This window comes from Pelophylax lessonae (genome assembly GCF_965119305.1).
Source record: "Pelophylax lessonae genome assembly, chromosome: 8".
Lineage (NCBI taxonomy): Eukaryota > Metazoa > Chordata > Amphibia > Anura > Ranidae > Pelophylax > Pelophylax lessonae.
In genome coordinates this window covers 232,769,867-232,790,010 of record NC_138775.1, presented here as the reverse complement: position 1 = coordinate 232,790,010, position 20,144 = coordinate 232,769,867, and the positions used below count along the sequence as shown (strand labels likewise).

General features: G+C 42.5%; 1 protein-coding gene across 1 annotated transcript in view; it reads right to left on the bottom strand.

Annotated features, from left to right (window-relative positions):
- COP1 (COP1 E3 ubiquitin ligase) overlaps window positions 1-20,144 on the bottom strand; it is a 530,087-nt gene that overhangs the window by 338,840 nt on the left and 171,103 nt on the right. Inside the window, exon 10 of the mRNA XM_082264749.1 lies at window positions 14,356-14,470. Coding sequence (XP_082120875.1) covers window positions 14,356-14,470 — 115 coding nt within the window. The remainder of the gene's footprint in view (window positions 1-14,355; window positions 14,471-20,144) is intronic.

Genomic DNA, 20,144 nt, shown 5'->3' with positions numbered 1-20,144 from the left:
CTTTCTCCACAGAGAAAAGCTGGAGCTCTGTTAAGAGTGACCATCGTGTTCTTTGTCACCTCCTTGACTAAGGCCCTTCTCCCCGCTCGCTCAGTTTGCCCAGGTGACCTGCTCTAGGAAGAGTCCTGGTGGTCCTATTTCCAAACTTCCTCCATTTACAGATGATGGACGCCACTGCACTCAATGGGACCTTCAATGCTGCAGAAAGTTTTCTGTACCCTTCCCCAAATCTGTGCCTCCATACCATTCTGTCTCGGAGGTCTACAGACAATTCCTTGGACTTCGTGGCTTGGTTTTTACTCTTGACATGCACTGCTAACAGTGGGACCTTATATAGACAGGTGAATGCCTTTCCAAATCATGTCCAATCAACTGAATTTACCACAGGCGGACTCCAATTAAGTTGTGGAAACATCCCAAGGATGATCAGTGGAAACAGAATGCACCTAGGCTCAATGTTGAGGGTCATAGGAAAGGCTGTGAATACTTACGTAGTTTTTAGTTTGTTTTTTTAATAAATGTGCAAAGATTTAAAAAAATGTCTTTCACGTTGTCATTATGGGGTATTGTTTGTAGAATTTTGAGGAAAATAATTAATTTAATCAATTTTGGAATAAGGCTGCAACATAATAAAAATGTGGAAAAAAGTGCTGTGAATACTTTCCTGAAGCACTGTACACTTGAACAAATGATACATTAATGAGACCTTGGGGTTGATTTACTAAAACTGTAGTGTGCAAAATCTGGTGCAGCTCTGCAGAGAAACCATTCAGCTTCCAGTTTTTTTTTTTTTTTAACAAGCTTAATTGAAGCTGAAGTTAGAAGGGGATTGGCTACCATGTACAGCTGCACCAGATTTTGCACTCTCCAGTTTTAGTAAATCAACCCCCATAGTGTAATAGTCCTATAATTCATAAACTAAAATGAATGCGTTACATGAAAACGCAAGTACACCCTTAAATGTCTTATTTAAAATTTCGCTATCTAAGGTCTGGTGTTTGCCAAAAATGTGTTGAGGAATCACGCCAAGATTAAGAGCACTAAAGCCCTCAAAAAGAAGGTTGTGGATGACTAAGTCTGGCAAGATATTTAAATAGATTGTCAAATGATATGAAATCAATCACCCCAGTAAAAATTGGATTTTTGTCTTCTAGTAAAATCCTTTTCTCCAAAGTTCATTGACCTATGCAGTCTCTGATCCTTATCAGTAGGGTTATGCTGCCCCCTACAGGAGTAGGACACTAGGCAGAAAAAAGTTCTGGCTACGCCTATGGGCAGTCCCAGGGGGTATACCCTCTCTCTTCCTGCTATAGGAGGTCAGTTTTGTATCAAAGCAGCGTCAGAGAAAAAAATACCAACCCAACTCAAAAATAGAGGGACGGGTACTGTGTCCGTCAATGAACTTCAGAGAAAAGGATTTTATGGTAAGACAAAAATCCAATTTTCTCTATCGTTCATTGACGGACGCAGTCTCTGATCCATATCAGTAGGGACGTCCCAAAGCAGTGTCATTAAATGATGGGTGGGAACAGCAAAATAAGTCCAAAAGGCCAAACTAGCCAAACAGGCAACATAGGACTCATAAGAACAACAAGATGATGCCCTCCTGAAAAAAAAAACATTAAACACCCTCAAGGAAGGCTAAGAAAGCTCCTTAAACAGCAGCCTGCAAAACTTTGCGGCCAAAAGAGGCATTGCGTCTGCGGTGGCTAATTCAGACTCAGAATCTGAAAGATCAGATGAGGCAGGGGTAGGCGGAGGGCGTTTCTTAGCACCGCACTCATTAAAGGTCACCTCCACCCGGGAAACAAATGATTCTAGGACCGCTAAAATTGCATCGATGGACAGCCGGGGTCCGGAAGGCCCTGCAGCCTCCCTGAGGGGCTCAGATGGGGAGACATGATCTGTAGGGTCCATGTTGCACCAGGGGAACCAGTCAGTAAAAGTTGAAAAAATTACAAAAGGTCCCACCTCGCTACATCGCCTCCCAAAGGTCAGGCAAAGTGCACTGGAGACCCCCAGCAGAGAGGGAGAGAGAGAGAGAGAGAGAGAGAGAGAGAGAGAGAGAGAGAGAGACCCCCAGACTCACCACCCTGTACCAAAGATGCACCAGGAAGCCCAGAACGTCTGCACAGCACGTGTCAGCAGCAATCTTAAATCCAAAGGGGAGGATCTGAAGAACAGCCCAGGGTACAAAGAGGGGCTCCACTCACAAATGGCCATGCCGGGTTTACCAAGATGGCCGCTGATCTCCTCAGCACATGAGGCTACAAGAATATGGCAGCCTGCAGAGCAACGGAGGATCCTCGTGGGATCTCGCAGAAGGGTAAACAGAGGAGTGAGTACAAGACTTTCGGGTAAAGAAAGGGACAACTTAACCGCTTGCCACCAGGACAACATTCAGGTACCTCCTGGGGTTGCAGTGGTTATAACAGAGATGATGCCTGCACCAAGATTTTCAGCCGGCGATTCCCTTTCCAGCATAAGTGAACACTTCTGCAGGTGGTCCCACCCCCTTGTTGCCACCTTTCCCGAGCTCTGTTGTACAATCGTGGAGCCTAGGAGTGATATGACCGGCGGCGACGGCTGCACAGAACAGAGGGAGGAACTAAAGTTGTTCCTCTCTCTCTCTGTGACCCCAGGAAGCGAGGAGTATGCCGTCACTTCCAGTTCCGCCTCTGTTTACCTGGTCAGGAAAGCAGCCGATCAGGCCAGAAGAGAGATTTGGGGTCTAATAGACCACAGCTCTCTCCATAAAGAGGACCTGTCACGTCCCATGCTGTTACAATGTTAAACCCTTGTGATAGGTAAAAAAATAAATAAAAGTTTTGTATAAAATAAATAATAAAAAAAAATTACCGCACGCATATGTAAATGGTGATTTTTTGCATGTGTATTAAGCAGTTGAACACAGCTTCGGTCTTCTCTGCTCCTTCGCAGGTAAATGCTGCTTGAAATTTATGTTTAAACCACATCCACGCTATGTACTGACCCTATGCAAACACTTGGGTAAAATTATCTAAGACCCCTTTGTTTATTTTGATTGTTTTATGCTCTCCTTTTCTGCCCAAAAATCTATTATCTTTTATGACTTTTGATCTGTGTCTGGTTTTTGACAATTTCCCCTTCTATTAAAGGGTCCCTGATCAGTTCCTACTTGATGAATACCTCCCCTAGACCCCGACTGTTACAACCTTGGCAGACCAATGATACCAGAAATCTCAAGAGATATAGCCGTGCACTTGAGCGACTGGGGCGTAAAACCAAATCGCTACAAGATTTCACCCTATATAAATCTCCTCTCCTTCAATACAATTCCTGCCTCCATGCTTCCAAACAACCCTACTTTGTCACTCTCAATAATATTCTATCATCCTGTGCTCGTTGGCTCTCCTCTACCACCACACCTTCACCCAGTAATTCACTCACTGCTCAAAAGATTGCCAATCACTTCAAAAACAGAATTCATGCTATTATTGGAGACAACTCCACTGGGCAGATACAGTACATTCAGAAAGTATTCACAGAAACAAAGATTTCATTCTTTGGCTTGAATTTATCATGTCCGGAGGAAACCAGGCACCACTTATCACTTGGCCAATACAATCCCTATAGAGAAGCATGGTGGTAGCAGCATCATGCTGTGGGGATGGTTTTCGGCAGCAGGAACTGGTAGACTAGCCAGGATAGAGAGAAAGAGGAGTGCCCAAATGTACAGAGACGTCCTTGAGGAAAACCTGCTCCAGAGCACTCTGGACCTCAGACTGGGGTAAAGATTCATCTTCCAACAGGACAACAACCCTAAGCACACAGCCAAGATAGCAAAGGAGTGGCTACGGGACAACTCTGTGAATGTCCTCGAGTAGCCCAGCCAGAGCCCAGACTTGAACCCGAGTGAACATCTCTGGAGAGATGTGCAAATAACTGTGCACCGACGCTCCCCATCCAACCTGATGGAGCTTTAGAGGTCATGTAAAGAAAAATGGGAGAAACTGCCCAGAATTAGCTGTGCCAAGCTTGTAGTATCATACTCAAAAGACTTGAGGCTGTAATTGGTGCCAAAGGTGCTTCAACAAAGCATTGAGCAAAGGCTGTGAATACTTCTGTACATGGGATTTCTCTCTTTTTAATTTTAATTTTAAAAATGTGCAAAGATTTCAAACAAATTTCTTTCAAATGGTCATTATGGGGTATTGTTTGTACAATTTTGAGGGGGGGGGGGGGAGTTTAATCCATTTTGGAATAAAGCTGTAACATAACAAAATGTGGAAAAAATTAGGCGCTGTGAATACTTTCCAGATGCAATTAATCTGTGCAATTTAACATTCCATACTTTCCTTTTTTGACCTTACTACAAAGAGGTCGCCAAACTTTTCTTAGAAGCCCACCTTACCATCTGTCCTCTGGACGATGTTCCCTTGCAACTAATACCCTCACTGTCTTGCTCTTTCCTGTGGTCTTTCACTCACATATTTAATCTTTCCCTCTCTACTGGCACCTTCCCCTCCAGTTTAAAACATGCACAGCTCATCCCCATAATTGAAAAGCCTTTGCTACACCCCATCAGCCTGAACAAGGTAATATCTATCTCTTCCTAATCTACAACTGTCTGAGCTCCTATCTAACTGTCGACAACTTGCTTGAGCCCTTGTAGTCTGTACAGTCTGACTTTCGCTCAACACGCTACAGAAATTGCCCTATGTAAACTCACCATTTACTAACTGCTAAAACCAATAGCCAATACTCCATACTTATACTACTAGACCTTATGAGGCCTTTGTTACCGTTTACCATCCCTTCCTCCTCAAAAAAAAACTCCACTCCCTTAGGCTCCAAGGCTTTGCTCTTTCCTAGTTCTCCTCCTACCTATCACAGCATTACTTCAGTGTTGCCTATAACTCTGTCTCCTCATCTCCACATCTTTCTGTAGGGGTCCACCATAATTCTGTCCTCAAAAACCTTCTCTTCTCCATATACACCCCCCTCTCTTGGTCACTTGATCAACTCCCAAGGCTTCCAATACCATCTCTACACCGATGACACACAAATGTATCTCTCTACTCCCCACCTCACCTCTCGCATGAGTAGTTTATTAACAGATAGATCTGTATGGATGTCGTACCACTTCCTCAAACTCTCTAAAACTGGGCTCATATTATTCCCCACTTGTGCCCCTTCCCCTGACTTCTTTATCAAGGTAAACAGTACAACGATCAGTCCCTAACCTTATTTCAGGGTGCTAGGTGTAATTCTGGACTCTCACCTATCCTTACAGCCCCAATTTTAATCACTGTCAAAATCTTGAAGACTACACATTCATTGACATCTTCAAAATATGCCATTTTTTAACCAATCCAACCACTAAGCATCCCATTCATAATTACCTTGTTAACTCTGACCTTGACTATTGCAACTTCAACCTCATAGGCCTACCTCTACGCAGATGATCCCCCTTCAGTCTATCACGAATACTCAGACTCGTCTACTTTACCATCGCTCAATGTCACCACCCCTCTCTGCCAATCTCTCCACTGGCTCCCGAAATACAATTCAAAATACTATCATACAAAGCCATTTACAACTCTGCCCGAGCTACATCACCAAGCTGATCTCAATATATTACCCAAAACATCCTCTCCACTCCTCCCAATACTTCCTACTCTTTAGCTCTCTTGTCTCCTCTTCCCATGCTCATCTCCAGAGCTTCTCTCATCCTCAGGGATTCTCTACCCCAATCTGTCCGGTTATCTCCTACTCTGCCCACTTTAGGCAATCCCTGAAAACAAATCTCTTCAGGAAAGCCTTCCCTGCTTTCAGCTAACAATCATATTTCTTCCCTCAACTCATTCCACAAAATATTTACCTTTTGTTCCACTTGCCCCTTCCTATTAGATTGCTATATAAATCCTGTATAATAATAATAATGTATAATAATCATTTTTAAAATTATGAACACACATTAGAAAGATTTACTTTAAAGATGTACAAGTAATTGATTAGCTTAAAGGAGATGTACAGCCAAAGCTCGTTTGGCTGTACATCTCCTATGGATCAGAGTGCAGTTTGTTCTGCACTCCTGTGACCCATTTTCAGCAGAGAGCAGACTGAAGTCCACTCCTTGCAGACGTCACGGATAGACAGCCAGCTCAGTCTCTCAGCTCCCCGCTCCTCCACAGCCTAGTGCTCCAGTAAACGAGGAGAGAGCAGAGCAGAGAGCTGACTGACAGTCAGCAGCTCTCTGCTCGGAGAGCTGTCAGAACCAAGTGATCGGCGGTGTTAGATCGCTCGGTTCTCAGTGCAGAAGTGCCGGGGGAACAGATTCAGCATCGGAGTGATGCTGCATTCACCTAGGTAAATATAAGCCAAACCCCATACTTATTTTTAAAATAAACTTTGTTTTATTGCCGAGTCTCCACTATATTAAGGAAAGCTTTAACAACTGCAGCTCACAAAACTGAAACATTTGTGCTAAAATATGGATTACAGAAACAGTAAAAATGATAGAGTTCACAATGCTGATATAGGCATAAAAGGCCATCTCTCAAAAGGAACAGAAAGACAAATGCTGTTAAAAACGAACTCCAAAGAATTTGGATGAAAGACCACAGCATATAAACTGTAAAAGTACTTAAGTGACAATAAAATGGTGATCCCTGTGCTCAAACAAATATAAACGTGAATCGCAATAACTAAAATTGCTACCACTTAAATTTAAAACTCAATAGAAGAAAATAGTGAAATCCAATCATGTGAATGCGACAAACCCACATATATCACCAGTAGCGCAAACAAACTAGTTGAATCATTAAAAAAAATCCACATGCAGATACTTTGACTGTGATAACAGAAAATAAATATAGCACGAACAAATCCACAATGTGAACCAAGTGATACTTGTCCTATAAATCTAGTGTTAGATAAGTGTAAAGTCCATAAAGCTCCAGAAGTCCAAAAAATAGTGAATCCAGTGACACCTCGATAATCACTGCAAACTCCACCACCGTTGTGTGCCCCCACTCCCATCAGATGGTAACTCACCTGAAAATAATGCCTCCCATTCTCATGGTTAGGCAAATAGGCTTGAGTTGAATATGTTAATATCAGATCCTTTAATCAGCCTGTCTGCTCCTCCACCCCTCTTGTAATACTTAACATCCCGAGGAGATACATGTAAAAGAAAGGCTTCACTAGTGTAATACAGTTACACACTCTAGTGCAGGGGTCTTCAAACTATGGCCCTCCAGTTGTTCCAGAACTAAAATTCCCATCATGCCTAGTCATGTCTGAGAATGTCAGAGTTTTACAATGCCTCATGGGATGTGTAGTTTCGCAACAGCTGGAGGGCCGTAGTTTGAGGATTCCTGCTCTAGTGTTTATTTAAGACTTCGAAATACACTCACATAATAACACAATATTACAGGCGTTACACTGGTCATAGATATGTGATCCGACCCCCTTTTGATTTTACCACCTCCATGCTGGCATACAGATCTAGGGACCATCGCACAATCTTTCTGCTGTTCTGGCTGCTGTACAGTCACGCCCCGCGCGTTTCGTCACTTCCGACTTCGTCACAGGGGGTGACTGTGCAGTTAGGCAACCCGGCTTATCAGCTCTTCATCGCTGGGCTGTTAACCCATTCCAAGGCACTTAGTGGGAGACGGAGTATATAATTACGCAACTGCAACCACTGATAGCAGCGCCACTTATCCGTCTGCTCACTTAACCCTGCATATGCCAATTTCTAATTAAGCACTAGACATATGGTAACGCAGCTATGATTACGGACAGGCTTAACATCTATCCGTCTGCTCAATTAACCTATTCTGTCCCGGTATAAAATACCAAACATTAGAAAGCTGCCAAAAAGGAGCTGCTAAAGCTGGATACACACTATGCAATTTGCTTTAGATTTTTTCCTTTAGATTTACCAAAAACATAATATGAGGTCAGACCTGAACACTTTCAATTTGTATGCAATGGAGCAGGCCCTTGCACTACATAGTTGAAGGTAAATCTAAAGGAAATCTACCAACAAAAGTTGTATAGAGTGTATCCAGCTTTAGTCTATTCATACAAACCTAGGTCCATGTATAGGTATTATTGCCATTTGAAATTAAGGGTTATGGGGTCTTATATTAACTACTTGACTTTATATACATTTTTAAGATGGAGATTGAGGTAGTTTATTTGGAATGTTTTTTCAGTTATTGGGAGTTTTATGTATAGGTTTAATGATCTATTGTATGTTTGCATCTTATATTGACATGCAAGGTGTGATTCATTCCAAGGCTATTGATTAGTAGGTCATGATTTTTAACATATTCTCTTCATATCTTTGCAGCTCCTTTTAGGTAGATTTCTAATGTTTGGTATCAATTTCTAATGAAACATATGGTAACGCAGCTATGGTTACTGACAGGCTTGACACCTGTCTGCTCACATAACCTACTCTGTCCCGGTATATAATGCCAAACATTAGAAAGCTACCTAAAAAGGAGCTGCAAAGATATAAAGATAATATCCTAAAAATCATGACCTACTAATCAATAGCCTTGGAATGAATCAATCCCTACATATCAATACAAGATGAAAACATACAATAGATCATTAAACCTATAAATAGAACTCCTGATAACATAAAAAAAAAAAAAAATCTTCTAAATAAATTACCTCAATCACCATCTTAAAAATGTATATACGATCAAATAGTTAATACAAGACCCCATAACCCTTAATTTCAAAAGGCAATAATACCAATTACATAACCCATTGACCCAGGTTCGTATAAATAGACTTAGCAGCTTTTTTTAGGCAGCTTTCTAATGTTTGGTATTATATACCTGGACAGAATAGGTTATTTGAGCAGAAGGATAGATGTGAAGCCTGTCAGTAATCATAGCTGCGTTACCATAGGTTTAGGGTTTCATTAGAAACTGGCATATGCAGGGTTAAGTGTGCAGATGGATAAGTGGCGCTGCTGTCAGTGATTGTAGTTGCGCAGTTATATACTCCATCTCCCACTAAGTGCCTTGGAATGGGTTAACAGCCCAGCAATAGAGAGCTGATAAGCCGGGTTGCCAAACCACACAGTCATTCCCTGTGAGGAAGTCGGAAGTGACGAAACCTGTCGGGGTGTGACTGTACAGCAGCTGAAACAGCAGAGAGATTGTGAGATGGTCCCCGGATGATCTGTATGCCAGCGTGGAGGTGGCGAGATCAAAAAGGAGGTTGGATCACAGATCTATGACATAAATGTAACGCCTGTAATATTGTTTTATTATGGGAGTGTACTGGAAGCTTTTAATAAACACTACAGTGTGTAACTGTATTACACTAGTGGAGCCTTTCTTTTTCGTGTACCCCCCACGGAATGTTAATTATTACAAGAGGGGTGGGAGGAGCAGACAGGCTGATTAAAGGATCTGGTATCAATGTAATCAACTCAAGCGCATTTGCCTAACCATGAGAATGGGAGGCAATATTTTCTAGTGAGTTACCATCTGATGGGCATGGGGACACACAATGGTAGAGGAGTTTGCAGTGATTTTCTTTATCGAGGGGTCACTGGATTCACTATTTCTCCTTTCATCCTTCCAGGACGGCCTACATTTGGGGAGATTGTGGCTCCGCCTCACAGGAAACACAACTAATTTGCAGTGGTTTAAAAGGGTCCCACCCATCCTTAGCTCCAGTTCAGTTGTGTTTCCAACCTCACATCGGAACGTTTGTTTTTTTACTAACCTGAGGCAAATAGCTGGCCAAGACGGTACCCCTGGAAGGCAGCTTTGGTCGGCCTAATAGCAGGTTCCTCCCTAGCTGTGTCCTTGGAAAAAGGAGCTTTCAGGTCGCAAAACATACCAGGTAGTGCGGTTTGCCTTGTGGTGAAGGTCCCTCATACCTGAAGTCCTGCTGTTCTCTGCAGGAAGTCTCCTCCATTCACTTCGCTGGGCGGTAAGGATTTCGAATTTCCCGCCGAGCGGTGAGCCCCAAGCCTCGCTATGGAGACAGGAAGTTCCGGCGGAAAGGGCGGAGCGGCTGACTCCCGGAAGAAACCCAGCGTGGAGGAGACGCCGGATCGGAGCGAACTCGGTACTACCATGGCTGACTCTCCGACTCCGAGAGGGCGGAAGCCCCAGAGACACAAGCAGCCGCAATCCTTACAGGGGAGAAAGCGGCAACACAGGTGGCGACAGGATAGGGTAAGTGATACCGATGGCGGCCGACTGCTGTCTATTATGTGACAGGTATGCCATGCCATGCTTTTTCCTGTATATTGCCGTAGTGGTAGGCAAGAAGGTTATGTCGCTTCATGGTGTCCTCTCTTCTTGTCTTTTCATGTGTTGTCACAGGTACGCCACCGGCACAGGAAGCCCCTGCCAGACCCTTATCCTCAACTAAAAAATGTGGGGAATGCAGGGTTAGGTTGTCTAAATCTTACACAAAGCCCTTATGTCAGACTTGCATTAATAAATTGGCAGGGCAGGACCTAATGAAAGATTTGCTTAAATCTATGAGGGAGGAAATGGTAGCTACAGTACAGTCCTTTAAGGCTACAGCAGCTATCCCTCTAGTCCCAGCAGTGGAAGGAGCAGATAATGCGTCCTCCCAAGACGGTGGGTGGTCAAGGGTACCCCCATCCCTCTGAGAAGATTCTCTATCCATTCCCTCAACTCAAGTTAGGGAACAAGAGGATCCAGAAGAAGGTTCTAGTTATTTAAGAGACCCTTCCAGTTCAGAGGAGGACTCAGAAAATAACAGTGAAGGGGAAAAAGTTAAAAATCTTTTTTCCTTGGAATATATGCAGGGTCTTCTTAAAGTGGTATATGACACTGAAGAAATTCCTATTCCGGCAAAGAAGTCTTCTTGCAAAGACAAAGTGTACAAGGGCTTGGGGAAAGCCCAGTACAGAACCATTCCCATTCACCAGTCATTAAAAGACATAATACACCAGGAATGTAAAGTGCCTACACATGCCTTATCCAGACCAAAAAACTGGAAAAGAAGGTTTCCCTTTGAGCCTCAAGAATTGGAGGTATTCACAAAAAATCCTAAACTTGATGCTCCCCCTGGCACAGTTATCAAAAGGAACAGATTTATCCTTTGAAAATGCCGGGCATATTACAGATCCTATGGATCGCAGGATTGAATCCGTATTAAGGCCTGGGATTCTAATGCATATAATACAACTATAGCCTTAGCTGATACCTGTATGGCCAGGAATACAGACTTTTGGCTTAAGGAACTGTTAAAACGTGTCCGCAGTATGGCAGGATCACAAGATCTGATAGATTCCTTAAACATGATTAGTAAAGCTGCGTCCTATTTGGCAGACGCAGCTGTGGAGTCATTAACAGCATCTGCTAAAACAGCAGCATTAGTAAATTCTGCTAGAAGGGCGCTTTGGGTCAAAGCTTGGGAAGGTGATACAAACTCCAAAGTAAGACTTTGTGCCCTGCCCTTTGAAGGTTCATTATTGTTCGGTTCAGGACTTGATACCTTGTCCAGATCTGCAGAAAAGGGGAAAAAGTTCCCCACCAAGAGAAAGGACAAATCAGGAAGATATTCCTTTCGAAACTTCCAAGGCAAGAATCAAAAAAGACCATTTAAGGCCAGGAAGAAAGGCTCTGGAAAAGGAAAACAAGGGGACAATTTGTTGTTCCTTAAACCTGGGCCTAAACCTAAAGAATCTAACGGACGTCAGCGTCAGTGTAGGGGGCAGACTGACCCATTTTGCTTCCCAATGGGAAAACATCTCTGCCAGTCCCTACTTTCTGCATCGGGAAGGGTACCAATTGGAGTTGGTCTCGCAACTGGTACCAAATTTAACTATGACCTGTCCCTTAAAAATAGAACAGAAGTTCATGGTCAGAAAAAATCTGTACCAAAATGTCTGTATGACAATGTTGGGTGTAAGAAATGCTTACCTACATGTTCCAAGGTACGGGGAACATCAAGTAGTTCTCAGATGCACCATAGTTACAGAAGAGGGGGCTGCACGTGGACAGCCTGGAGCTTCTCCATTTTGCTTGGCAGCAAATCCAGGGATCTTTATAAAAATTTGGGTCAAGGTAGTAGGTCTTCTGTACCTACTAGGCCAAAGTTTGGTCCCGTGTCTGGACGATATGTGGATTTGGATAAAACCAGCAGATCTACTGGGAATCAGTTACCATCTCATCCAACAGGTAGAATGGGAACTGAACCCCATAATTCTCTAACACCTGGTCCAATAAATTTGGCAATCAGAAGTGGACATGTTTGTCACGCAGCAGAGCCAAAAAGTAGAGCAGTTCTCCCTTCTGATAGTACAGAAGGATATGCTGGGCTTGAAGGCCCCAGTAATACCTGGGCCTTTCAAGCTAACCTATGCCTTTCCACTACAAAATCCAATATCAAGAGTTCAAGGATGGTCGCAACCACGCCTCATCCGAGTCACGCCTGGGTAGCCAAAAACGATGTGATTTGCAACCCTGGTGTCTCTATTAGTGACAGTACCTCGGAAAATACTAGATCTATCACTACAAGGAACTCTGATTCACCCCAGATCAACAATCTGGATAGGGAACGCCAAATATTAAAAGAAAAAGGATGCTCAGACAGAGTCATTGAGACCCTCCTTTCTAGTAGAAAGCCAGTAACTAGAAAAAATTATTCCAAAATCTGGAAAACTTTTTGTACTTGGCAGAGTCAGAAGAAGGATTCCTCTACCTCAACCCCAAGGATCCTGGATTTTTTACAGGATGGGGTAGATAAGGGGGTGGCGGTGAACACCCTTAAAGTACAGATAGCGGCACTTTCTGTTTTTTTAGACAAAAGGTTAGCCCAAGAACCTTTAATTAAAAGATTTCTGTTGGCTCGGAGAAGGGTGTCTCCAATTAACAGAACTATTGTTCCAGCCTGGAACTTAACGCTAGTACTAGAGGCATTATCTAGTGATGCGTTTGAACCTTTAAACAAAATTAGTTTAAATATTTTGTCTATTAAGTTAACCTTTTTGTTAGCAATCACCACAGCCAGGAGAGTGGGAGATTTGCAAAGCTTATCCATAAAAGAACCCTTTATGAGAATTCTCCAAGACAGGGTGATTCTTAAACCAGATCCACTGTACCTGCCCAAGGTAGTGTCATCTTTTCATAAGAATCAAGAGATGGTTCTCCCATCATTTTGTGAAAAACCTAAATGTGCAAAAGAAGAAAAACTCCATTGCTTAGATGTTAGAAGATGCCTTCTAGCATATCTAGAAAGAACCAAGAGTTTTAGAAGATCTAGTCACTTGTTGGTTCTGCATTCTGGACCAAGGAAGGGTTTACAAGCATCAAAACCCTCAATCTCTAGGTGGATTAAACAAGCCATTAGTATGTCATATAAGGTGTCAGGTACCCCCACACCAACAACTCTAAAGGCACATTCCACAAGGGGCATGGCAACTTCCTGGGCCGAAAAAGCCGGAGCATCCTGGGAACAGATCCGCCATGCTGCCACTTGGTCCAGTCAAGATACCTTCCTAAAACACTATCGTGTGGAAGTACTGTCGCAACAAGACCTTGCCTTTGGCAGAAAGGTTTTACAGGCAGTGGTCCCGCCCTAAGGTAGGCCAGTATGGATTCCTTTATCATCCTCCCAAATGTAGGCCTGGAAGGATGAAAGGAGAAAACTTACCGTTCGTTCACCGGTAACTGCTTTTCTCTTCAATCCTTCCAGGACGGCCGGCCTACTTCCCGCCCTATGTGGTGGTGAGTTCTAAAAGAATATGTATATATAAATATATATGTATTTATATGTAGCTGTTTGATTGACTATATTCCTTAAAGTTCGGTTGGAAACTACTTTCCTATTACTGGAGCTAAGGATGGGTGGGACCCTTTTAAACAGCTGCAAATTAGTTGTGTTTCCTGTGAGGCGGAGCCACAATCTCCCCAAATGTAGGCCGTCCTGGAAGGATTGAAGAGAAAAGCCGTTACCGGTGAACTAACGGTAAGTTTTTTTGGACTTCTGGAGCTTTATGGACTTTTCACTTATAGAACACGAGATTTATAGGACAAGTATCATTTGGTCACATTGTGAAAAAAGAAAATAAATATAGCATGAACAAATAAACAAAGTATCTGGGCATGGATTGTCTTTGAATATTCAATTAGTTTGTTTGAGCTACTGGTGATAAATGTGGGTTTGTCATGTTCACATGATTTGATTTCACAATTTTTTTCAATCCTGATTTAAGCATCTCGTTTGGGAGAGATTGATAAAAGGGCATAGGTTGGGCTAGCTGTATAAAAATGTGTCAAATTCTGTACCATAACCAAATTTAAAAAAAGTGTATTCACAAGTGGAGTGGGCAATCTTAATTTTTCATACCTGATACACGGGCCATCCTGGTAGAAAAGTAGCATTGCTCTAAATCTTCAAAATGTGCGGTGAGACGTTTCCGCCGCGATGCCAACGTGCTGTTGTACCACGGCTGCTTCTTTGTCTGCAAGGAAAGTACAAAGAGAAAAAATAGGAGATGCGCTAATATTATAAAGACAGTCCAGTATTATACTTGCAAACAAAATTAGGTCCCATACGGTTTAAAAAGGCAGGTAGTAGAATGGCAAGTGATACTGTAAATTTCAATGGCTGGCAAGGCCTGGTAGTGCAATTACACAAAAGATGATGGACCATCAGGGTAAATGGGTACATTTCATTAGCAAAACACAATTAAAAAAACAAGAACTCAGTTAATTAAAAAGAACACAGTTTTAAACCTGTAAAGCACCTCTTGGCTGTACCAGCATAGTGAGTGAGCGAGCGTGTGAGAGTGTGTGCACAGTGCCTTGAAAAAGTTTTCAAATCCCTTGAAATTTTCTTGATTTTGTCATGTTAGAGCCAAAAACAAAGCGGAGTTCCACTCTTAAAGTGGAACTTCTGCTTTAAGGACTCCTGATCCCCTGACATGCCACATTTGGCATGTCATTTTTTTTTGAGGGGGAGCGAGTACCGAGATTTGACAGGTACCCGCTTCCACTTCCTCTAGGGCCGCCAAGAAAGCTTGAGCGGAAGTTCTCCTCTCCCCTCCCTGCAATCTTCTGGGACACACGACATGTGCCAGAAGATTGCCCGGCTGTTCAGGATGCGCAGGGCGACTTGCGCATGTGCAGTGCACACCCGGCCCACACTAGTAAAGCCGGTGCCGCCGAGAGGAGCGAGGCTTCGGGTGGCCAAATCGCTGGATTATGGGACAGGCGAGTGTGTGTTTATTAAAAGTCAGCAGCTAAACTTTTTGTAGCTGCCTACATTTAATAAACACAAAAACTCCGCTCTGTCAAATTGGATGGAGAGCATCGGGGAACAGCCATTTTCAAGTCTTGTCACAGATTCTTAATTGGATTTACAGTGGGTCTGGACTTGGACTGGAAAATTCTAACACATGAATATGCTTTGATCTAAACCATTCTATTGTAGATCTGGCTGTATGTTTTGGGCCGTTCTCCTGCTGGAAGTTGAACCTCCGCCCCGGTCTCAAGTCTTTGCAGACTAACAGGTTTTCTTCTAAGATTGCCCTTTATTTGGCTCCATTCAACTTACCATCAAATCTGACCAGCATCCCTGTCCCTGCTGAAGAAAAACATCCCCACAACATGATGCTGCCACCACGTTTCACGGTGGGGATGGTGTGTTCAGGGTGATGGTGCAGTGTTAGTATTCTGCCACACATAGCGTTTTGCTTTTAGGCCAAAAAAAAAAATGTTTGATCTCAGCCGACCAGAGCATCTTCTTCCACGTTTGCTGTGTCCCCCCACATGGCTTCTCGCAATGTGCAAACAGGACTTTTTAATGGCTTGCCACTCTTCCATAAAGTCCAGATTTTTGGAGTGCACGATCAATAGTTGTCCTATGGACAGATTCTCCCACCTGAGCGGTGGATCTCTGCAGCTCCTCCAGTTACCATGGGCCTCTTGGCTGCTTCTATGGTTAATGCTCTCCTTGCCCGGCCTGTCAGTTTAGGTGGACAGCCATGTCTTGGTAGGTTTGCTGTTGTACCATACTGTTTACATTTTCGGATTATGGATTGAACAGTGCTCTGTGAGATGTTCAAAGCTCTGATTTTTTTTTTTTTTTATAACCTAACTCTGCTTTAAACTTCTTCACATCTATCCCTGACCTGTCTGGTTTGTTGCTTGGCCTTCATTTCATGATGCTGTTGGTTCACCAAGATTCTCTAAAAAAACTCAGGGCTTCACAGAACAGCTGTATTTATACTGAGAATAAATTGCACACAGGTGGACTTTATTTACTAATTAGCTGACTTCTGACCAAGGAAATTGGTTCCACTAGATTTTAATTAGGAATATCAGATTAAGGGCTCTTTCACACGGTCCGCTCCATAGGCGGATCCGTGTTGCTCAGCGGGGATCGATCCGCGATCCCCGCTGAGCCGGGCGGATGACAGCTCTGTCTCCGCTTGCAGAGCGGAGAGGGAGGTGTCTCAGCCCCCGCTGCCCTCTATGGGGGATCGGATGAGAGCGGACCGCTTGTCCGCTCTCATCAGATCCAATCCGCTCCGATTACTGAACGGATGGAAAAATAGGGTTTCCATCCGTCCAGATTTCAAGCACAGGATCGGATGCGGATGGCAGCGGGTGTCAGCGGAGGCGTCTCCGCTGATACCCGCTGCCCCATAGAGCTGCATGGAGGAACCGATCAGATCCGCCTAAAAAACTGACAGGCGGATCTGATCGGATCGCCCGTGTGAAAGAGCCCTAAAGGGGGCTAAATACAATTGCACTCTACACTTTACAGATATTTGTAAAACATTTTGAAAAACATTTATCATTTTTCTTCCACTTGACAATTAGGTGCCACTTTGTGTTGATCTAGCACATAAAATCCCAATAAAATACATGTTTTTTGTTGCAATATGACAAAATGTGGAAACTTTCAGGGGGTAAGAAAACTTTTTCAATGCTGTGTGTGTGTGTGTGTGTGTGTGTGTGTATGTATATATATATATATATATATATATATATATATATATATATATATATATTTATTACACACACGAAGAAGCGGTATCACCTCTGATTTTTTTTTCCTCCTATCTGTCCCCAGCTGCAGGTATTTTCACTCAAGGTTTTGTCTCAGAGACATCACCACTTAAAGTAAGGAGAGGACAGGAAGAAGCAATAGTCAGAAGCAAACCGAAGCCTGACTGAGGTTCTAATCCCCACTTTATCCAAAAATAAATAATTGTTTTGGCTGCAGTTATACTTTTAGCAATTCACAAAAGAGAACATAGAAATTACAGAAACCCATCCAATGGTTTGTCGGGGGATGCATAATCTTTAAAAATAACACATTTTAATTAATTTGGAAAATACAGCACTCATAATTTACATAAGTAGTAAAAAAAAAAAACCCTACATTTTTTTTTCAACATAACACTTCAAATCTAAACTAAATCTCAATTTTTAGCTTTGTGAATTTTGAACATTTTACAGAAAACAGTGCCACCTGCAGACATTTATAAGAAATACCACCAATCAAATGCCTGAAAATTTAGAGGAAAAGTTGAGGTTTATGGCTCCATTCACGCCTGAGCGTATCGTTTTCAAGCTTCTTTTGGGAGTTTTTCAGGCGTTTGCAGGCAGGCATTAACATCTGACCGAAAACGAAGCTCATGCACTTTTTTGAGCTTCAGGACACAAAACACTTATATGTAAATGAATGGGATTTTGCTTGTTGGGTGTTTTGGAACTTCAGAGATGAGCGTTTACAAGCTGAAAAACCTCAGGTGTGAATAGGACCTAAAAGTTAAAGCCAAGACCAGACTGGCTGTTAAACATGAATCATCTAAGCTTATCTAAGATTTTTGAAGTAAGTGAACGTGCTTTCATTTGTTAGATGTACAATTTACAATTTTCCTGTTCTCCGATGTAGCCATAAGCAGCTTCCAACTTTTTCCCTTCAAAATAAGGTAAAAACATGAAAGGAAAGCCAGCATTTGCTTAAATAAAAAAAACTATATGGAATTAGAAGTTCTGTTAGGACCACACCACATATATACAGAAGGATGTGAAAACAAAAAATGTACTTTAAGTGGAACATACAGGAATTAAGGAGTGCTTAAAAGGCACCTTTCTGAACAGGTTACAAACCATATTTAGAGTGTAACATGTTCAGCATGCACCCCTTCTAGTTCCCTAGAACCTGGCAAGTCTTCCATTTTTTAGTTCAGATCTACTTTAATCAGTTCTGTACTGGAAGGATTTGCCCCTTAATGACCAAGCCATTGTTTGTGATTCGTCACTGCGTTACTTTAACGGACAATTGCGCGGTCATAGGATGCAGTACCTAAATAAAATTGACGTCCTTTTTTTCTCACAAATAGAGCTTTCTTTTGGTGGTATTTGATCAACACTGCAATTTTTTTTTTTTGCTCTATAAACAAAAAAATAGCGACAATTCTGAAAAAAAAAATTATACAATATTTTTTACATTTTGCTATATAACATTCCAAAAAAAAAAAATCAAAAAATCTAAATTTACCATTTTAGGCCAATTTGTTTTCTGCTACAAATTTATGTAAAAAAATCGTAATAAGCGTATTTTGATTGGTTTGCGCAAAAGTTATTGCATCTATTAACTACGGCAAAAATTTGTCATTTTTATTAATTTCTTTTACTAGTAATGGCAGCGTTTTGCGATTTTTAGCGGGACTGTGGCGGACAGATCGGACCCCTGACGTTGACACTTTTGGGGGGACCAGTGACATTACTACAGTAATCAGTGCTAAAAATATGCACTGTTACTGTAATAATGACACTGGCAGGACGGTCAAGGGGTTAAGTAGGTGATCAAGGGGTTAAATGCAAGCCTAGGGGAGTGTTTCTGGGGGGGGGGGGGGGCGTAGCTTGCTGCAGGCACAGCTACGTTGGTTCGCGCAGGAGGGGCTGTCAGCCGCAGTCAATCTGTGGTGGGCGGTCCTTAAGTAGTTAAAGGAGTTGTAAAGTCACAGAAGGCTTTTTTATCTTAATGCATTCTATGCATTAGGATAAAAGGCCTTCTGTGTGTAGCAGCCTCCCCTGCACCCCTCTCTGTCCAGCGATGTCCACAAGTACCTCGGCCATCCTGGGACCCACCCTCCTGATTGGCTGAGATACAGTCGTGGTGCCATTGGATCCCGCGACTGTCAACGTCAGCGAGCCAATCAGAGAGAGGGGGCAGGGCAGAATGGCAGCTCTGTGTCTGAATGGATACATGGAGCTGCAGCTCGGCTCTGGTGACCCTCAATAGGAGGGCACTCAATAGGAGGGAGGAGCCAATAGCACAGAAGAGGGATCCGAGAAGAGGAGGATCCAGGCTGCTCTGTGCAAAACCAGCTGCACAGAGGAGGTAAGTATAACATGTTTGTTGTTTAAAAAAAAAGAGACTTTACAATAACTTTAAGACGAATATGTGGGGAAGATTATTGAGATAAATAAGGACGGCATCGGGTTTGAGTTATAATTTAGCAATCTCAGGCAATAGGACAGTGATGTACTGTACATCTCAACAAGAGATATCTAAAATGCATCTAGTTTAGAAGATTCTAGTCAGCCTATAGATCCAGGGTGCATAACCCATGGGATATTAGGGCAATCTCCCCAACCATGGTGTGCTATTTGAATCGCACACTTGCACTAAACATGCGCTAAACTGATTTTTTTACTCAAACGTATAGCTAAAGTCTTGCTGTAATAGATTAACAACTTCAATACCGGCGCAAAATTTTTCCTTGACCTTCCCTGACTAGAGATGGGAAAGCCTGGAAAAAAAAACTAAAAAAAATAGAATTATTTTTTCCCACTTTAATACAGGGCAGTTTCACCCCCTTCCTGCCCAGGCCAATTTTCAGCTTTCAACGCTCTCGCACTTTGAATGACCATTGCGTAGTTATGCAACACTGTAGCCATATGACATTTTTATCTTTTTTAGACCATGCTTTCTTTTGTGGATATTTAATAACTGTTTTTTTTTTTCTAAATAGAGAGATCAAAAATGTTGGAAAAAAAAAACTACTACTACACCTATTAGTTTCAGTTATACAATTTTGCAAATAAGTAATTTTTCTTCTTCATTGATGTGTGCCGATTATGCTGCCCTGTCGGGCACTGATGGGCACTGAT